Raw genomic sequence first — 20211 nt, 5'->3', positions numbered from 1 at the left:
CACTCTGTTTGGCTGACTTGTCTGTTTGAAATTCTTTCATGTCCTTGTTTCCGGGGCCTCCCCTTTTAAAAAGTCAGCCTCAGGCTTCCATTTCCCTTGCAAATTACATTCTTCATAGAGCCATTTAATAATACCATGTTAAGGGCTGTACAGTATTGTACACTGTTTTCCTGAAGAATTTCTTACACTCCCAAAAAAACAGCCAATTCAGGCTTAGGAAATAAACAGACAAACCAAAAGACAGGATGAAGGAAGCAGTGTCTTTGTTTCTGTTTGTCTACTTTGGTCTCTTTTAGGAAGATGTGAGAACTAGAAATTAGGACACTCACCTTCAGGGCAGGAATCTCCACATTGTCTCCAATGCTAACACAGCCTGAAAGAATAGTTCCTGTCATTACAGTGCCTTGACCCTTAATGGAGAAACAGTGGTCAACAGCCATAAGGAATGATCCTGAGGGATCTCTTTTTGGTAGGTAGGCCTCTGACTTCAGGACCTAAAAGCAAGACAAAACAAACACCATAGCTTGATAAAATATCATGTCAGGCATGAAGAAATTGAGAGAACAAGTGAATGATTGATTTACCAACCATACTGTTTTACTGACTCTGGGAATCCTGCAGCAAGGTTTGGAACAAACCGATGTCAAATAAACTGCATGCTATGCAGGAGATGCACACTTAGCAGCAGCAACAAGATTCGATTTTCTGCCTTAAAAGATTTGGTGCAGCACAATCAGCATGTAAGCAAAACAATGTCACAGGCAAAGATTCTGCCAGAAGTAATGCAGACACTGCGGCACATCAGGAAAGAATAACCACTTGCACCCTCTGGGAAAAGGAAGGATGTACTCCAACCAGTTATCAAAGCTGCATGCTGATTGCAAAAAAAAAAAAGAAAGAAGAAAGAAACACCACCACAAATCAAGAATTCTAGCTGTCTCCTTTCCTTTGACAATGACTTTAACTCTAAATTCCTTTTCCTCTTTTGGGAAATAGCAAAGTCATGGTAAGTGTTCTGTAGCAGACTCTGTCCATCAATCTCTCCCTCAAAACTACAAGGGCCTACATTGGCAGGGTTTGTTATGAGGGCTGGATTTGACATAAATGAGACCTTGTTGGGCTGGGCCATGCATGTCATAAAATGTAATGCCAGGTAGTGGAGATACAAACTTTATAATGACACTGACAAACACAATTAAAGATTTTTTTTTTTAAATAAACCTTGCTTAAAAGATTAGCACTCTTGCAATACTTTGTTTATTTAACAGTTTCTGATAATTGGCAACTCTTGCTCTGAATTACTGCATCAAAATCTGGAGACAATGTCTGTGCTGTAGCAATCTCGAGTAGGCTTTTCAGGTGCTGTTCAGTTGTGTATCTGTAAGTTGCAAACCTACTTTTGATTTATTGACATTCATTACAGAAATCTCACAGTCAATGCTTTGAGCCTAAGACCTAGGAAAAAACACAAAATGGCTGGCTGGGTATTGTGGGTATTATTGTGTATATAAGTTGCTTCATGTGGTGGTCAGGCAATGGAGAAAATAGAGGCTTTGCTCTGTAGTTCCTGTGCAATTGAGCAAGCTTGGCAAAGCAAACTGTGATGCAGAAAGAAGCAAGAGAGAGAGAAGTGGATGAAATTGAGTTCCTTGTGGGCCTGATAGGAGCCCTCCAGGGGCCTGTCCAGCCCTCAGGCTGCACGTTTGACACCCCTGGCCTACAGCCTCTGAATAAGTCTGTAAGGTGCTTTTGTTTTTTTTAACCTACTAGTGGAAAAAAGCCAAGTTGGCTCTGTAAAGCACTGGAGGTACAGAATGAGCTATCATTCATGGGACCTTATCCATTAGCCTTGAGCAAGCTGAATTTAAATTCATAAATTCAGTGTATATGTTCAAATAATGTACTACTTCATTACCTCAGTTCAATATATGTGAAATGATGATAATGTCCTACTCTCACAGACTTATTAGTGAATAAATGAAGCAACACTTGCACACCATACTGCAAATTAAATTACAGTTAGTAACAGGGATGGGCACAAACTGGGAAAATGGTAGCTTGTGTTGGTTTGTGGTTCACTGATAGCCAAAACTGGTGGTTTCCGGTTCACTTGATTTCCTGAACTGGTTCATGGTTTGTTTGGTTCATTTGGTTTGGGAAGTGGTAGAACAGCCCCCTCAAGAGATAGAGATAACAAACTCACAGGAAGTCTTCAGCAGGCTCTCCTCCACCAGCCCTCCAACTTTGGTGAAGATTGAATATGGGATGTCTGAGTTATAGCACCCCAAAGCAGGTGCCCTCAGGAAAGCTCAGCTCTAGCTTCAGGTTCGGTCCCTGAAACCACAGCAAGGAATGCCTTCCCAGTCAAGAGACATGTTTAAAAAATTGCCCCACTTTGTGGGAAAGAAAGGGGTCCCTCAAAGCCTCCCATAAATCAGCCATGCAGCAAACAACATCAGTGTCAATGAGAAACGCCCCGTGATTTCAAAAATCAAACATCAATGTCACGCTCTGTGGAAATTGACTAGAGACTCGCTGTAAGTGCAAGGGACTTGAGTGTTCCGTGATAAATTTGTTTCTCCTTAGACTGAAATTAATTCACACACAATAAGCATATTGCTCTTCAGTGGAATCAGCTGTTGAATAAGCCACCAAAACCGGCTCCAGTATTGATTGCCAGTCAGCTGATGTTATCAAGACTGTCTTCCTGTATATTGGACTGAGATTGCGGATTTATAGCTACTAAGGAAGACAGCTGGATTTTTGTTGAGATCAGTTCTGTTATTATTATGGAGTGAGTGTATGTGATATCATGTACATGGATTTTTGATATATGGATGCTAATTATTACTTTAGTTTTGATTATATACCTATTTTAATATTCTACATACAAAAGATTGATTGTTGAGATCAAGTGAAGGTATACTCAGGGGCGTTTCTCATTGACACTGATATTGTTTTCCCTCTGGGGTCCCTCTTTGATATTTACTTATGCAGCAAACAACAGCTGAACAACTACTGAACTAACTCTTCTCTCTTCGTGCTGCAAATCTTCTCTCATATAGCAGAATGGGAGCCCTGTGGTTGGCTCCTAGAGCTGCCAATCAAGCTATGGACAACTGCTTTGGGTGTTTCTAAGGCTCTCCACAAGTCCACCCCCAGCGATGCTTAGGAATTGATTAAATCAGTGTCAGGCTGTCTGGAGAACGAACCGCAAAAATGAACCAAATGAACCACCATGGGGAACAAAATATGGTGCATTTTTCAGTTCAGGAATGATGTGACCAAGTGAACCAGTATGAAAAGACCCAGTTCATGTTCAAACCGTGGTTCATTTCTTGGTTTGTGCCCATCTCTATTTAGTAACACTGATTTATAATCCTGTTTTGGAGATCAATCGGGAGAGGAGGGCTTGGACCCCATGAAAATTTCCGTGGACAGAAGGGAGGAGGTGATTTTCACCCATTCCCCCTCTTGCTGCAGAACTCTGACTCCCTTCCCATGTTGTTCCTGGGCAGTCTCTTGTCCCTCAGGAGCAGCATTTCAAAATATGAGAAAAGGCCAAGATGTCATACTACATAAATTTTTAAAAACCTTTCTATTGAAGGGAAACTTCCAATAGATCCAAGCCAAGATCTTTCAACCCATGAACCAGTTCTCCAATGCAAGAATTTCAGAACACCCAAGGGAATTTAGAAGAAGTCCTTGCACGTGTTTGTAGTAGCATCAATCTGGATTTATCCACATTTGCCTTCTAGTCATATTGTATTTGATATTAAAGGTCTCCTGACTTCAACCTGATCTAGGGCCAGAAATTTATACTTTTTTTTTAATTGAATGGCTTACAGGATTATCTACGTTTCTGATGTATATAAAATCTGTTGGAATAAAAGTTTAGTTGAAATTGGTGGTTCTATCATGTTCTGTCTTTTATGTAAATGTTTTCTGGTAGAGATTACTCTCATTTTCATTTTAAAATCTGCTATCCTTTTATTAGAAAAAAATGTTTCTTGATTTGTAATCACTGGTTTAATTTAAAGGTGTTCTGGTCAACACAGAAGCTAATGTTTCTTGGGCACAAGTGCACAAACCAATCAGAATGATTAATTAATACTTTTCAGTTGTTTTTCATGCACATGCATGTAGCTGGTTTTAATGCGCTACCTGGAAGCAACTCATGTACTCCAAACCAAACTATATGGTGCCAGAAACATGGAAATACATGTTGAACACATGAAGCTACCTTTTACTAAGTCAGACCATTGCTCTATCAAGGTCAGTATTTTCTACACTGAGTGGCAGAGCCTCTTCAGCAACTCAGGCAGAAATCTTCTGTATCACATACTACCTTGTCTCTCTATGTAATGCAGACCTTGGAATAAACTGCCCAAATTTATCTTTACCACCTGAAGTCTCTGTTTGTAGGACTGCCTTCCCTAAAGATTGAGTCCTGTGGGTAAGCTGGGGAGCCTGAAGGACCTTAGATCTTGAAAATACATCCCACTCTTTTTTTCCAACACATGACAAATAAGCCACACGGTATAGTACAACCAGATCAGCAAGCTTATGAGAAAACTGAGAAAGTAGAAGAAAAAAATGTCCTGTCCCTTTAAAGGAGGCTTGACGGGATGTTATTTACCTCCATGTCATGCAAAGCTTCACCTGTACATTTCCACAAAATAAGTCTCTAAAGTAAAAGGCTTTTTCTCTCAACTGTTGGCAACCGTAGCAGGGGAAGGGAAGTATGGAGAACGAAGAAGGGAAGAGAAAATAGCATAGTGGTAGAACTCAGATTTATATGCATGGAGCCACTGAGCTGATGGATAGCATTACTAGTCATGAAATCTTGAGGCTTCAAAAGCAGCTCTAAAGCTGAAAAAAAATCACTTTTAGTCATAGAATACGCACTCAACATAAGGCAGCTTCTATCTTATATTTTTAAAATAATAACACAGTATTAAAGTCTACTAGCTTTACAATTAACTTATCTTAATTTCTTTTAAGATACTTGATTAACAAAAAAAAGAGATTTTTTATTTAAAAAATCAAGATTGGGTTCAAACATTAATCGATTTTTGTGCAATACTAGCCCTCTACACGCAACCCCTCCACATGCTGATTTAACACATGGAGGAGAGTGGACATGAGTGGCCCGCCCACCCCCTCCACATGTTCACCAGCTCGTAGGCACAATGCCTTCACAGGGAAGCAGCATCCACACATATAGTTCCCCTCCCTGTTATCTGGGACAGTGGATTACTTTTGAATGGTATTACTATACAGTGGAGCATTTCTTCAATGTCACACAGCACTACCCTTGACAGAAATACATCTGAGCTATCTCAGCTGAAGGGTTTTGGAGATCCATTACAAACTTGGAAGTCTGCAAATGCAGCCCATTTCCCCCATCCTATCACCTAAACACTGATTAAAACACAAGCACTCATGCATGCAGTCTTCAAGAACCGGGTGATATTTTAGAATAATCATCTTTCCAAGGCATGTACCTCAATTAGCTCAGAAACTCCTATCAGTGTCACTGTTTCAGAGGCTTCAGATCCACCAGGCTTTGCTGCAACTGCAACTATAGGACATCCATGGAATCTGACAAAGGAAATTTCACACACACACTGAGACAAGTGGCTTAATTTCTTTAAAAAAGACTTTACAGCCAGTTTGATCCCTAAAGGGGCTCAGAGAAAAAAAACTACCTTACAATAGTCCAATACAAAATCCTATGACACTATTTTATATAAACAAATCAGAGCATGACACCATTCCCTAAAACCAATTTTTTTAAAACTAAAGCAGTAGCAGGTCTAGCTCAAATATCCATATGAGTGACACATAACAATCTCAGGCCTCCATCTTCAAGTCTCTAAACATGTACTGGAGAGTTTTACAGTTCTTGCAGAAAGGACTCCTCTTTCCCAAGTGCCAATCCAAATATCAACTGCAGGAATCTTATCACATGAAAAACGTTTGGTAAGTAAGTGTTATACCTGAGTGATGAGAGAATATTTTGCAGCAGTAACAGTTTCTTCACTTACTGTCTTCCCAAGTAAGTGAAACCTTAACCACACCCAGAGTTGAAAAGAGATAGAACAGCTCACACAGAATAGCAAACTATGGTTTGTTCTTACATAAACAAGTCTGAAGTGGCTTAAGGATCGCTCACATGAATCCTGTTATCCACTAGCAGGGAAATAATTAAGATAGCATGCATTACATCAGAATGTGAAATTATGTGTTTATGCTTTCCTTGTAAGCCAAGAGTCCAAACCAGATGCGACCAGAGAACTACGGGTTGCTGCAGAAACAGAAGTAGCTAGTTATTTTGCTGCATGAGGGAACAGACTTGGGAACAGCATTCACACCAATAAGCTTGAGCTCCTTTCATGTTGAGTTCACACAACAGTAAACTGTCAACAGCAAAGAATAGTTTGCTGTTTACAGTTTAGCCATGCCATAAATTTAAGTGCAGTCAACAGGCAATATTTTTCAACTATTACTACTACCGTCCCCAAAATCTTACAGTGCCATCCTACGCAGAGTGACACCCTTGTTAAGCTTAGTGAATCAAATAAGGGGTCTCTGCTTAGCATGGCATTGTGTTTAGAAAAATAGAATAATATAAGAGCATCCTACACTTCTCAGTTTCCCTCATCGTATCATACGCAGGCATGTCATCTCACATGCCATCAGTTTCACTGGGTCGCAGGGTTGATGATTATTATACTGACTGCATTATCTAGGCTGACGTGTGTATATGACCTGAAAGGATGCATATTTGTCGTTCACATTTTAAGTATTTGTTATGGGAAATACTGCTGCAATTGTGGGGTGCGCATGGCAAACACAACTATGGATGCCTGAAAACCAGCTGCTTCAGCTTATATCCTGTTCACTAGTCGCAAAGAGAGACCTGATTTTTAAACCATCGGTTTGATAGTTTGTCAATCTGTTTGTGACTGTTTGGCATATGTTTCATTATATTCCTTACTAACCATGCAGTACAGCACAAGTGGCTTTTTCAGAGTGAGTGTTCTCACACAGCTATTACCTCCACCTCTCATCCTTGAAATGTAACTGATCTGATCAGCAGGCAACTGTTTAAATAGACAACTAGATCACTCACATAATTTATGATCAGTCACAAACAATGTTGTGTTTCAGAAAAGTCTACCCTTCTTTGCTTAAGCCATCCTTTGTGACACTAATGGCCACAGATCAGGTTGAACTGGCAGTATCTTTGCACAGGCCTCGGATTCAGTGGGAGCTCACAGCAGCACACCTCCTGAACCTTTCTGAGAGTTCCACCTCCTCCTTTTGAGAGTTCCACATCCTTGTCCATTGAATAATATGTGCAGCTGCATAACTATCCCTGGATGAGATCCACCACCTATTTTTCTACAAAACCCCTGTCTTTGCATATGAACAATTTTGGGAAATCCTGATGCACACTGATTCAGTTAGGGTTGCCAGGTCCAATTCAGGAAATATCTGGGGTGCAGCTGGCGGTGGAGCCAGGAGACTTTTGGAGGGTAAGCCAGGAGACCTTCCCATTCCAAATAAATAAATAAATAAAAATACAACACTGCAGTTTCCCTGAACACAATCTTCATTTCCTCAACCTCTTTTTTGCCTTTTTTCCCCCAGCAGCTGCACTTCCACTATATGAAAAGAACATACACACACAAAACAGCCAAAATAAAATGTCTGCATGCCCACACTTTTGTGATCTCCCTAGGACAATGGTATAGATAGCTTTACTCATTAGAGTTGCTGAATGCAACAATCTGCTATATTTCAACCAATTAAAGAGAGAGAAATCTAGGGGGTGGAGTTTTCCTCTATGCCATAATCAGGTTCTGGTTAACTGTTCACTATCCCTTCTACTATACAGGCAGCTACTGAAAGGAAGGCAGAACAGAAGGACTGGGCTCTCCCCCTTCCTCTCGCCCTGCCCTCATGAGCTTAAGTCCTGCTGAAATTTAAAGGCCCCTACACACCTTCCAAAACACAAGCAGGTTGCTAGCTTCTAAACCTGCTTGCGATCTAAAGGCACATAATGGCTGTTAGGGCGGGGCTTCTCCCACCAGCCAGCTGGCTGCTGGTGGGGAGGAGCTTGTAAAACCAGGGGATCCCCCACTCAGGCTTGGAGACTGGCAAGCCTTGATTCAGCATCCATTTGCAAAAACCAAATAGAGAGTGATGGGCTCACATTTGATCATCACTTATGAACTCAGTAAGTCTGACAGTCAAACATGTCTGAGGCAAAATTGGCAGAACCACTAAAGTATCAAACAGCCCTCATTAAGGCATTTTGTTGAGCTCAGGTTGCAAGACAATCACATTTTCCTGATCAAACCATGAGAGTGAAACAATGTAGAGTCATACCTTTGTTTGGGCACTGTCTTCAATGGACTTAGAAGAATACAACTTTCTTTAGGACTGCACTGTAATTTTTTACCCAACAATGAGTAACCCTGAGTCAGTATCAATAAGTGTAAATTACTTTACTCTTAGTACTGGAAGACTTCAATGTCCAATGCTGTGGCATCCTTGCCGGCCAGAGACCTGGTGTCATCCATGGAGACACTAGGTCTCTCCCAGTTTATATCAGCTCCCAAACATAAAAGTGGGTCACACACTGGATCTGCTTTTTGCAGCAGGAATAAGTGTTTATCTGGAAGCTGCTGAGCCAGTTCCATGGTCAGATCACCTTGCCTTGAGCGAATTTATACTTGCCTATGGAGATAAATGGACCCTACGCAGCTTCAGAAAGCTCTGCAAGATCCAATGCCCCCTGGCACCTCATTAGATATGCTGGTGGAAGACTGGCATTGCTGGTTCTTCAAAGCCATCAATGAGATCGTTCCCCGGCACCCTCTCAGAGCTCGTGCCCAAATGGCCCTGTGGTATAACCCAGAGCTATGGAGGATGTAATGAGAGCTGAGCCAGTGAGAGTACTCGTGACAAGGTAACAAGAACATCTTATAGGATGTTTATGAAGATCTATGAGATGAAAGTGTTTTATGCAGCCTCCACTGTGTCTGCGAGCTTCTGCCCAGCCCAGTATTTAGAACTATTCTATCATTAACCACCCTGCTGCAGGGCAGGCAAAATTGCAGAGAATTGGCTACTGGCTGTGAGGCATTCACAAGTCATTTCACAGATAAAGTCTTGTCACTCTACCAGGACCTCTCGGCCACAACTAAAATAGTAAGAGAACTGGAGGCCCCAGTTCTGGTCCTTGTTTGGGCCATTTCAACTGAATCTCTGAAGAGAATGTTGACAGAGTCTTGGCAGCTGTAAGGCCTACCGCCTGCCTTCTGCACCCATGCCCATCCTGGATGGTGAAGACCTGCGGTGATAGGGCTCAGTCCCCCCTGAAAGAGATAGTCAACTTGTCCCTCTCATCTGGGACCTTTTCAGTAGCACCGAAGGAGGCGATGGTAAGACCACTCCTAAAGAAACCATCTTTGGACCCTATGGTCCTAACCAACTACCATCCATTGTTGAATTTACCATTTCTGGGTAAGGTAGTTGAGAGGGTGATGGCCGAACAGCTCCAGGCTTACCTGGGTGAAGCATCCATCCTAGACCCATTCCAAGCCGATTTCCACCATGACTATGGGGTGAAGACAGATGACCTCCAGAGACATCTGGATCGATGTGGGTTTACACTATGCGGGTTGGCACTGCTGCTACTTTTAGAACTGACAGCAGCATTCAACACAGTTAACTACAATTTGTTGGTCCACTGCTGCACCAACATAGCAGATAAGGAGACTGCCTTGCAATGACTTTCCTCCTTTCTCCGAGATCAAGGATAGAGGGTTGGGCTTGGTGAGTTGGTCTCCCAGAGTTATCCATTGGAATGTCAAGTGCCACAGGAAGCAATCCTCTCACTGATGTTGTTCAACATCTATATGTGTCCCCTCACCAAGTTGGTACTGAGGTATGGTCTGGGATATCACCAGTATGCAGATGACACCCAGCCACCCGGACTTTGCCCCAGATCTTGACTGGGTACTGGAGGCTGTGGCTGGATGGCTCAAACAGAGTCAGCTGAAATTTACTCCATCTAAGACAGAGGTCCTGCATGTGAACTGGGGTGGAATCAGGCTTCTGACCCTCAATAGGGCACCAATAGTGCCAGTGCCAAGGGTTAGAAGCCTTGGGGTGATCCTGGATGCCTCATTTTCTATGGAGGTCCAGGTCACTGCAGTTGCCAAGTCTGCCTATTATCACCTTCAGCAGGTCAGGCGACTGATTCCTTACCTCTCCACTCAGGATTTCGTCAGTGACCCATGCAACAGTCACCTCCAAGCAAGATTACTGTAATTAGCTCTACACGTGCTTGCCCTTGAACCTGATCTGGAAACTCCAGTTGGAACAAAATGCAGCTGTGTACCTGCTGACTGTGATGCCTATACAAGTGCATATCCAGCCAGTCCTCCACCAATTGCACTGGCTGCCAGTTAAGTACCGGATCCATTTCAAGGTAATGGTGTTAACCTTTAAAGTCCTTAATGGCCTGGGACCAGCGTATCTGAGGGACTGCCTCTCCTCATATATCCACCGGAGAGCTTTACACTATGCTGAGCAGAACCTCCTGTTGTCTCTGGCTCAAAGGATGTCCACTTAGCCTCAACAAGGGCCAAGGGCTTTTCTATCCTGGCCCCTACCTGGTGGAACAAGTTCTCACTGGAGAACTGGGCCCTGTGGAGTCTGTTGCAGTTCTGCAAGGCAAAATGGAGCTGTTCCACCAGACCTTCAGTTGAGGTGGTGGACATCAATGAATATCAATGTGGTCTCCCTGTCACATGTTGGTACACCTATGAACCCTATTTGTAGCTTCAACTGAATTTGTGATCTTCATCTGTCTCCATCTGCTCAGTCAGGGACTTGTTTTGAAATGGTCGTCATCTGAATTTTTAATTGGTATTATCGGTTGCATGTCTTAGCTGTTTTTAGAATCTATGTAATTGTTTTATCCTTGATGTGACCTGCCCACAGCCCATTTTGGGAAGGAAGGAAGGAAGGAAGGAAGGAAGGAAGGAAGGAAGGAAGGAAGGAAGGAAGGAAGGAAGGAAGGAAGGAAGGAAGGAAGGAAGGAAGGAAGGAAGGAAGGAAGGAAGGAAGGAAGGAAGGAAGGAAGGGGATACTGATGGTGATTATGTGGATCAAAATCAATGTAGGGTTTTATAGAGGGTTATGGTATCAAGTCCCCACTTTAGACCAGCCAAGGCTAAATCAATAAAATAGGAAATATATTTTTAACCAAAATTTTGTATTATATACTACCTAATGCAGAATTCTACATCAGCCCCAAAAGTTTACTCACAATAACTGCAAATTACGAATATTTATGTATATTTATTATACTTAATTTAGTCTCTTTCCAAGTTTTTAAAAGCCCTGAAGTTTTTCCATAGAAGCTGGAGTGAAAAACTATTAAAATACTGAAGGAGAAAAGGGATTTGAAATTTGGCAAAGAAGGGGGAAGGGGTATAAGTAGTAATAACATTTGTGAGTGCAATTAGCCAGTTTTACCTTCTGACCAATGAAAACTCTTCTCAAAACCCTAATTTGCTTTGGAGTCTCCAAAAAGCATATATAATTTCCTTATCAAATTTCCCTACAGAACAAGAACTTGAATTTAGCATTTAATGATATTTAAAAACCAAAAGCAGGAGTTCCCAAGATGCCAAAATTCCATGCCAGAGAATTTCAGCACTTGCAGGACAATCAGGTTTTGCCTAACAAATGTTATAATTTTTTAAAAGAAACTAAAACTTTCCTTCTCAAAATAAAAAACCCACGTTTTTTGCAATGACAAGACTTGATTTAAAAAACTTCCATGCAATGACAAGACTTGATTATGGGTTTATTAAAAAAAAGAACAAGAAACAAAATGGAAAAAAATACAAATCTGTGTACACATGGTAGTAAAAAAAAGAAAAGGATACCACTTATAGTAAAAATAAACAGTCCAGCCAACCTCTCAACTTCAACAATCTAATAAATACTGGCAAAAAGTTTGATTCAAAGTCCCAACCTCTGTTTCTGTTTTCAGGCTTAGAGTCTTAAGTTTTCATCTGAAAGGGGGCAAGCTCTGGAGACAGGAACTCCAATGTAGACCCCACTGGAATCACAACCTAAGTGTGTTCTCCACCCACTAAAGTTATCGAATATTAATCCTGTATACAAGGTATTTTCTGTTTTTGTGCCATAAGCCTAAGGTTCCCAGGGAAAAAGGATGATAAAAAGGTGTACTGAGAATTCCAGTGATTAACTACACAGCTTTTAAAAATTCAATTATTTTATCCAAATACTTTTGGGCAATCACTTCTAATACATATAAATTAATGTTGAATTAGGCAGTGTTTCTTTTAAAAACAAGGGATAGAAACATCACATTGCAAATATATTTGCACACAGTAGACTCAGGAAACAAACATACTTTTTCAACAACCAAGTTTGCTAGCTTCAGAACACACATACATAGCATTTACATTAAGGAAGTTTGTGGTGAAATAAATAAATAACACCTTTAAATTCTTTAGTGTCAATTTGAAAACACAAGAAATTGGTTCAGTGAAGGAACAAAAAAAGGCTTTCTTAATAACAAGTGCTTTTGTTCTTTACCACAATCACACAGTCATGTGTCATGTCTAGCAGGAACAGGAGATACAACCGAGAGGGAATAAAGTATCACACTACTTGCTATATATATGAGGGTGGGTTTTTGTAGTATTTTGTGTATGTGCACACAAGTGTGTGCCTGGAAGTCCTGGTTGACTCCTGGTGACCCCAAGTGAGGCTTGGACATTTAGAGACGTGGCTTGATACAGCCTGCCTCTGACTCCGAGTCTTGATATTCCAAGAAGGTCTCTCATCCAAGTACTTGCCAGGGAATGTATCCTCTCTGTATAGGCCACTACTACAGCCTTAACCTAGTATCAGCACTGGTCAACCTCTGAGAAGGAAGACTGATATCCTGGATGGAACTGATCTATCAGCTCTAGATGTGATGAGTCAGACAGACCATTTAGAGAGCTTTGGGATGCTCTTCGACAATGTCTGGCTCATGGAAAAACAGACTGGTGCATCTATTTGCAACTGCATCTAGTCTCAAAACTGTCTTCATCTGAATTAGCTACTCTGACCCACACCACCAATATCTGAATTGGACTACAGCAGTGTTCTCCACATGTGACTGACTTTAAAAATTATTTAGAAGCTGCAAGTAGTACAAAATGCAAAAGCACATATTTCATGTAGGCAGAGCTGGTGTGTCCATTAGGCAGCATGAGGTGTCTGCCTGGAGTGTGGCTCTAGGGGGCGGGCACTGCTTTCAGTGCTCCCAGCCACCCTCACTTCCTCAGCAAGGGAAATAGTGAGCTCAAAAGCTGCCGCAGGGCTTCCAGCCTCAGTGCGCATGCACGTCGCACACTCACTGTCACTCTGTGGAGCGACAACGTTCGCTCATGGGTGCACGCTGATGCCAGAAGCCCCACTGCAGCTGCCACTGAGCTCACCCTCACCAAGGAAGCAAGAAGCGGTGGGGGGCATTTGGCCTGGGGCATCAGCCTTGCGCCAGCTCCCCAGCACCAGTGCTGCATGTAGGACCACTTTGAACATACAACGCCTGTCCTGAAATATATTTAGTGGTAGCCTATATAATTTACCTTTAACTAAACAGCTACATACCTAAAAGCTCACATCTCCTTGAATGAACCCATACATTAATAGTGCTTCTTTGGCCATCTTTTCACTGTTCCTTCCTCCTTTGTCTACTGCAGGGTTTCCTTGATTATTGGACAGATTTTATGGAACAGCTTGCCCTCTGGTTTAGATAGCATTCTCAGTCTGTTTAGAAAAACTTGCTAATCTCTCTTATGGCTCCACTGAAATTGTTTAGCAGGACTGAACAAGGTGTTCCATAGTACATTCTTTGTATCCTGCTATTTATTTTCGTTACATTATCTATGTTTCATTATCATTAAAGCCTGTTGAAACTCTGTTAATGCACTGTGAATCCTAGGAGAAAGGTGGGGGGTATAACAGGGTTCCTGTAACTTTTTTAATTGCACAGAAGAGGCTACTGGAGCATGAGCAGCTTTTCACATAACGATTCTACATGCCCTAATGGTGAAAGGCCAGCCATCTCTCAGCCTAGTCTGTATACTGATGATCCTGTGTATTCAGGATACAGAGTTTGATTAAATCTCTTCTCTTCCTTTCCAGATGATAATACTTTCTTCCCCAGCCACAAAATCCCCAGAGGGCTACCAAAGAAGGATGCAGACCTTGCCGTCGATGTGCCATAAATATGGGTTGATGCTATGCTTCTGTTACTGTGGTCTATATTACTAACATTTTATTAAGTAATCAGTTGCACTCACTCAAAGTCCTTAAGTGCCTCTCTCTATTCATCTGCAACCCCCATACATTCATTAGAGCCTACGTGCATTCAAAAAGAATGAGAAAGGAGTCCTTTGTGTAGAAATGTATGCAGTTCACTGAAACAGCCAAAACTGGCAACTATGAGAACCACAGAACTGTAGAGTGAAAAGGCAATTCAACTTTCTGCACTATTGAATACAGCCTTCAGATGAGAAGCTTTGGCAGGCTAGTCCCAGCACAGAACAAGATTCAACGATACAGATCTAGTGCTTGAGGTAAAAATAAAGTTTAGTATAACCAAATCCAGATGGCTCAAGTAAGTAAGCCAGTCCACATACTTTAGGGAAATGCACATCTCACAAAGGCTTAGTAAGCAGAGAGAGTCTATCTTTGGGGGAAAATTCTCTGTAATCAAAACAAGACAACATGCTTTAGTATGATAGACAAAGAAGACTTCTAGGGAGGCAAAAAACAGCTTAAAATCAACTCAGAAATTTTGCCCTGACTCTTTCACATGTTACACAAGCTGCTAGAAGGGGCCATTAAGCATGGAGATTTCAATATGATATCACTAATATGATTTCAACAAAACTATTGCAACACTTTTGTTGCAGTACATAATATCTCCTCATAGAACATGGTTGGTGCTAGCCAGCAAATGTGATTATGGCCCCACCTGCTTTCTCCCAAGAGACTCTGAATGATTCCTCACCAGCAGTTGCTCTACCCCCAGGCTTCTGCTTGAGCGATCGATTCCCCACCAGTTGCTGTCTGGGTGCCTTTTGATCCACAGTTACTTCCATTCTGCTAACAGTGACCGGATCTGGTTCTTTTGAGATCTGGCCGCCACGAGGGGAATGGGAGATAGCCGCAGATCAAAAGGCACCCATGCAGCAACTGGTGGGGAATCGATCACCTGAGCTGGCTCAAGCAGAAGCCTGGAGGCAGAGCAAACTGCCAATGAGAAATTAGTCTCCATCAAAGTTGCTACAGTATCACCACACAGGTCTATTGCTGGGGCTACAGCTAGGCTGCCACTATATTGGACTGTGGAGAAAAAACAAGCCTTCCCCAAACCTAACCTTCTCCAGTACACATCTGTCATTTCCTTTCCACTGCCACAAAAATTTGCCTAAACCAAATTTTGAAATTGAATACAGACAAGGGTCATAGCCAGGACTGGTAGCTTGAGACAATTACAAATCTGCATCATTTCAGAAATTTACAAGACATACAGAAACATAAAGCCCAAGCAATGATTTTAGAAAGTGCAGGAGAAGAGATGAAGAAAACTGCTATGTCCAATGTGGAAGCCTTCTGACAACACCAATTCACATTGCATGCAGTGTGTAATTGCATGCACATTGTAAGCAGAGAGCTTGCAGAGAAATAAAACACACCACACAATTTTTGAAATAAAAACCAGGCCACAGTTTTTATTGAATTCAGACCAAGGAGCACTGGTAAAGCATGGGTGCGGATCCAGGAAATTGAGCTGCCCACCAGTCGTTCAATAACGTTCCTCAGCCCGCCTGCTGGAGAAAAACCCGGAAGTGACAAATATTGGGATCACAAGAGCAGCTGCCAATGCATGGTACCAGTTTGATACCTGGGGCGAGCCTGGGCACAGCCCCCGAGCTGGGCATACCATGTGGTGGCTCAAACACCTAGACCCCTTAAGAAAGTCTCCAAAGGGGGGGAGGTGGACATGCAGGCCCATATCTCCCGAAAAGATCCACCCAGATATGCAAAACTGCTAGATATTGCAGCAAAGAATACATACCCAGAGAACCCAAAAAAGGGAGGGTGGATATCCGAAGAATATTGCGTTGCCAAACCCACATGGCATTGCGGTTTAAATTGCACTGGGTGGGCTCTATGTCACCACTGCATAGAGCCTGCCACAACTCCCAACATCCAACTAGGCCAGCTCCTCCCAGGTGATGTGCAGCCAGCCAGAACAGTCACCTGAGGCTCCCACCTTTGCCAATCATTAGGCAAAGGGTGGGGGAGGCCTTCTCCCAATCTCTTTTGTACCCACACTCCAATCCATCCTTCTTCAGGTAAGTCTTGGCCACATTTATTTCATGTAAAATGATATGAGACAAAATTCTGTCTGTGATAAACCACAGAGATGGAGATCACCTAAAAATATGAGATTGCATGACCCTCGGTTTTAATAGAGGAAGAAGGACAATACAGCATTTTAATTTATGAGCTCTCTCTGTCTGTGGAACACACTTGTTCTTTTACTTCCAAGATATTCCAGAACGCCTATGATTCCTGAGAAATTATAGGGTTCAAAGGGACACAAGTGACACAAGAGAAGGAGGTGACAGGACTTTTAATATGACATTAGTATCCATGATGTGTATATATATTTATCACTTTGATCAGCCCTACAGTCAGAAACCTAAAGACAAAATCCTCAGGCTACTTGCGCACTGAAGGTCACACAACATGTCTCTAACATGGTCATTTTCTCTTGATTTATAATCTTGTACTATATTTAACCTAGTGTCAAGTAGTAATAATCCTGTCATGTAAAAGCAAACAAATCCTTATCATTTTCCAGGAACAACTTTAGAGACTGAGGATAAACTCAATTATCAGTATTAAGCTCAAATTTAAGTTTCCCAAGTATAACTCACCTGAGTATTACTCTCAGTTGCCATTATGCTCAAACATACCAGATGCATCACAGATGTACTATAAAGCAAACCTCCCAGCAAATAAATAAAATCTCAGGAAATCCTTCAGTTAATTTCCTGGTAAAATTATAATTTTGCTCAATTTTTGCCAGTATCATGCACCCCTTTATTGAGAATACATTTTTATGTAATGCTGAAGCACACTAATATTCCTTTGCCTGACTGATTTTACAAACATCATCTAGAACTATGAAATTGTTTATGGCTCATTTGGTGCCAATCAGAAATGTGGGCTTAGACATTTTAAGACTGCTCAGAGCAAAGTTGCAGATATTTACTTACCAAAGAAGTAACAAGAAGGAAGAAAAATCAAGCTACGTGACAGGTTAACAGAAACAGCTCACTTAACATTTGCTTGCCCTCCAATACATACCTTGAAGAAGAGTTGAAAGCGATAGAATTTTGTCACTATCAAATCTACAAGTAGAAATTTCACTCAGTGACCTTTATGGTATACTGATGAAAAAGAAACAGAGCAAAGAAGAACACAGAGAGACTGATAAAATAGTAAGATATTTCTGATTGTTTAGCAGAACAAAAAGACACTATCCTGCAATCAGAGTAAGACACAAAATGGTTTATGCAATCCAGTTGGGTTGCCTTTGTCCTCTTGTATTTGTCACTTTTCAAAATAAATACCCTGTTTAGTTCTGCTCTAACCCTGTGAACTTGAGAAGGGGGGAAATGAATACAGTGAAAGGAGAAAATCTCCAACTGATTTTGCATTAGGCTTGTTCCGGGTAGAGAACCCTTTTGCTACCGTTTTCGCACAAGTTGCCCTGGAGCTATGAGCTGGCACACCACTATTCCACAGCAAGGAGAAACCACTTGTCAGAGGATCTTGCTTGCTGCGGAATAGCACCGCACCAACCCACAGCTCTGGGGCAACTTGTGCGAAAACAGAGAGAAGCCCCAGTAGCAAAAGGGCTCTCCACCGGGAACACGTCTAATGCAAAATCGGTCCCCATGTTTTACTTTCTCTATTGCAATTGTGCAAAAAGCACTTAATTTCTCCATTCCACCACTTCTTTAACTATAACCACAACATCACCTGCAGCAGCTCCCTTCACAAGCAACTTGAAGCTGGACAGTAACTATCAATATTTCACAGGAAAGGAAGCTGCACGTCTAGCTCAGGAACACAGCAAACTAACTGTTAGGAGCTTTTTTCTGGTATCAAGGGCTATGCAATGTTTAATAGCCATGCAGAGAGAGTTGCCATACAACAACCTTGTGTTCAGATTCCAAAACACTGTAACTGAGATCACAGAATTTTTTTTTAAATGACAGTTTGTTCTGCTCAATCCGAATTAGTGGACATATTGTATAAAAAGTAAGACACTTTTCAGGTATAGTCTTGCAATAATTTTAGTCCTCTGAAACGTGAGATTTTACCTATCTTGAGTCTTTTTGAGGAAGGCATACAATGAGTGGCATAAAATAATTAAAGATTACCAAACGGCTAATTAAAGGTCATTTTGAAAATGTGGGGTAACTCTTGGAAGTATTCCCATATTTTAAAAAATCAGCAAACGTCATGTACAGCATGCAGTCAAATATGATGCTTTGAGCCACTCGCCAAAGACACTTTTGATTTACAGATCTTGACCCACTGCCACATGTTTTCCAATGTGTAATTTACAGAACCATCCCAGGGTTATTCCATCAAGATTTGCTTCAAAGCCAGGCATATACTGATGCAGAACAAAGAGAGAAGAACAACACAAGTTGTGTTATGTAAGCAGTGTGACTTTATAACTTACTTGGTATTTTCCAAGGTCTTCTGCATTTTTTTTGTCATCTTCTCAACAGCAGCCTGCCGCTTCTCCTCTGGAAGAAGATCTATTTTGTTCAAAACAACTATCATCTTCTGGCAAGCAATCTGCCCAATAACCAAGCATTCTGCTGACTGAGTCTGCATCCCCTTTGTCACATCTATCACAAGCATCATCAGGTCAATGATCTGGGCACCTGAAAAAACAAAAACTGTTCAATTAGCAACCAGGTTTGCAAAGACTGAGGCACCAACTCACTGAAACATTACCTGAGAATACTGCCCATATTCCTCAAAAAACAGGGGGCTCAGGTGAAATTCCAGAGGACACCCTCAAACAAAATCATTGAGCCTTTTGATCTGTTTGATAAGCAGGAGTCAATGAAAACACATAAACAAATCAAAGGTTCTTGTAAGTTTGCTCCATAGTGACATTCTCACATCAAGAACTTAGAAATAAATATTACTTCTTTAGAATTAAATAACAACTCATTTCAGAAAACCACATCTTCACTTTAAATTTAAACTGAACAATTTAAATAATTTGATTTTTTAAAATTCTGATTCAGAAAGGTTACAGAGCCTCTCAAAATTTCAGTAGCCTAGATTTAATATAAATTCTGTATAGGAAAGAGGACTGGGGCTCCGTGTGGAGACTTGGCCGGCCGGATAAATCCCCGTTGTAAATTTGTGTCCAGAAACTTCTTCAACTCCTCCCCCTCTGCCCTACTAATTCAATACAACTTGGATTTAGGCAGGGGTTCGCCCCCCAATAGCTCTATGGCACAGTCTGTAGGTCTGTGAGGGGGAGTTTGTCTGCTTCCCATGTGTCGAACACCCCTTGTAAGTCTCGGTATTTTGTGGGGGGGGGGGTGGAGACTTCGCCCCAACCGTTACAATTCAATTGCAAGTGCGGCAAAGCAAAAAGCGGGAACCAGGGATTTGGCGGGACCCCCTCCCATCCTTCTTTGGAGTCCAGCCCTAGTTTAGCATCCAGGTGTCTAATCTACACTTCCCCCAGAGTCTGACCTTGAAGTTGGTGGAAAGAGTTTACTTAATACGTTCCCAAGATAAGCACCCAGCAAGGATGAGCAAAGCGAGAGGCACTCAAGCAAATTGAGTACAGTACAAAACATGGCAAGAGGAATACAGAGGAGATGACTCTCGACACAAACAACAGTTTGCATATTCCAATGTACTGGCAATCTATATTTTCCAAAACTTAATAATTCCAGTGCTTTTTAAAAATCTTGTGAATATAATGCTACTCCTTTCCTGAGTGCTGGAAGGACTGGGATTCCAACAAGA

The 20211-nt window shown here is 41.7% G+C and overlaps 1 protein-coding gene across 1 annotated transcript in view; it reads right to left on the bottom strand.

The window, feature by feature from the left end:
- EEFSEC (eukaryotic elongation factor, selenocysteine-tRNA specific) overlaps positions 1-20211 on the bottom strand; it is a 267221-nt gene that overhangs the window by 179869 nt on the left and 67141 nt on the right. The window contains exons 2-4 of the mRNA XM_060239699.1: positions 18893-19100; positions 5508-5604; positions 330-494 (exon numbers count right to left, since the gene is read on the bottom strand). Coding sequence (XP_060095682.1) covers positions 330-494; positions 5508-5604; positions 18893-19100 — 470 coding nt within the window. The remainder of the gene's footprint in view (positions 1-329; positions 495-5507; positions 5605-18892; positions 19101-20211) is intronic.

The sequence above is a fragment of the Heteronotia binoei genome, chromosome 5, assembly GCF_032191835.1.
Source record: "Heteronotia binoei isolate CCM8104 ecotype False Entrance Well chromosome 5, APGP_CSIRO_Hbin_v1, whole genome shotgun sequence".
Classification (NCBI taxonomy): Eukaryota; Metazoa; Chordata; class Lepidosauria; order Squamata; family Gekkonidae; genus Heteronotia; species Heteronotia binoei.
This window is presented reverse-complemented; position numbering and strand designations above follow the sequence as displayed.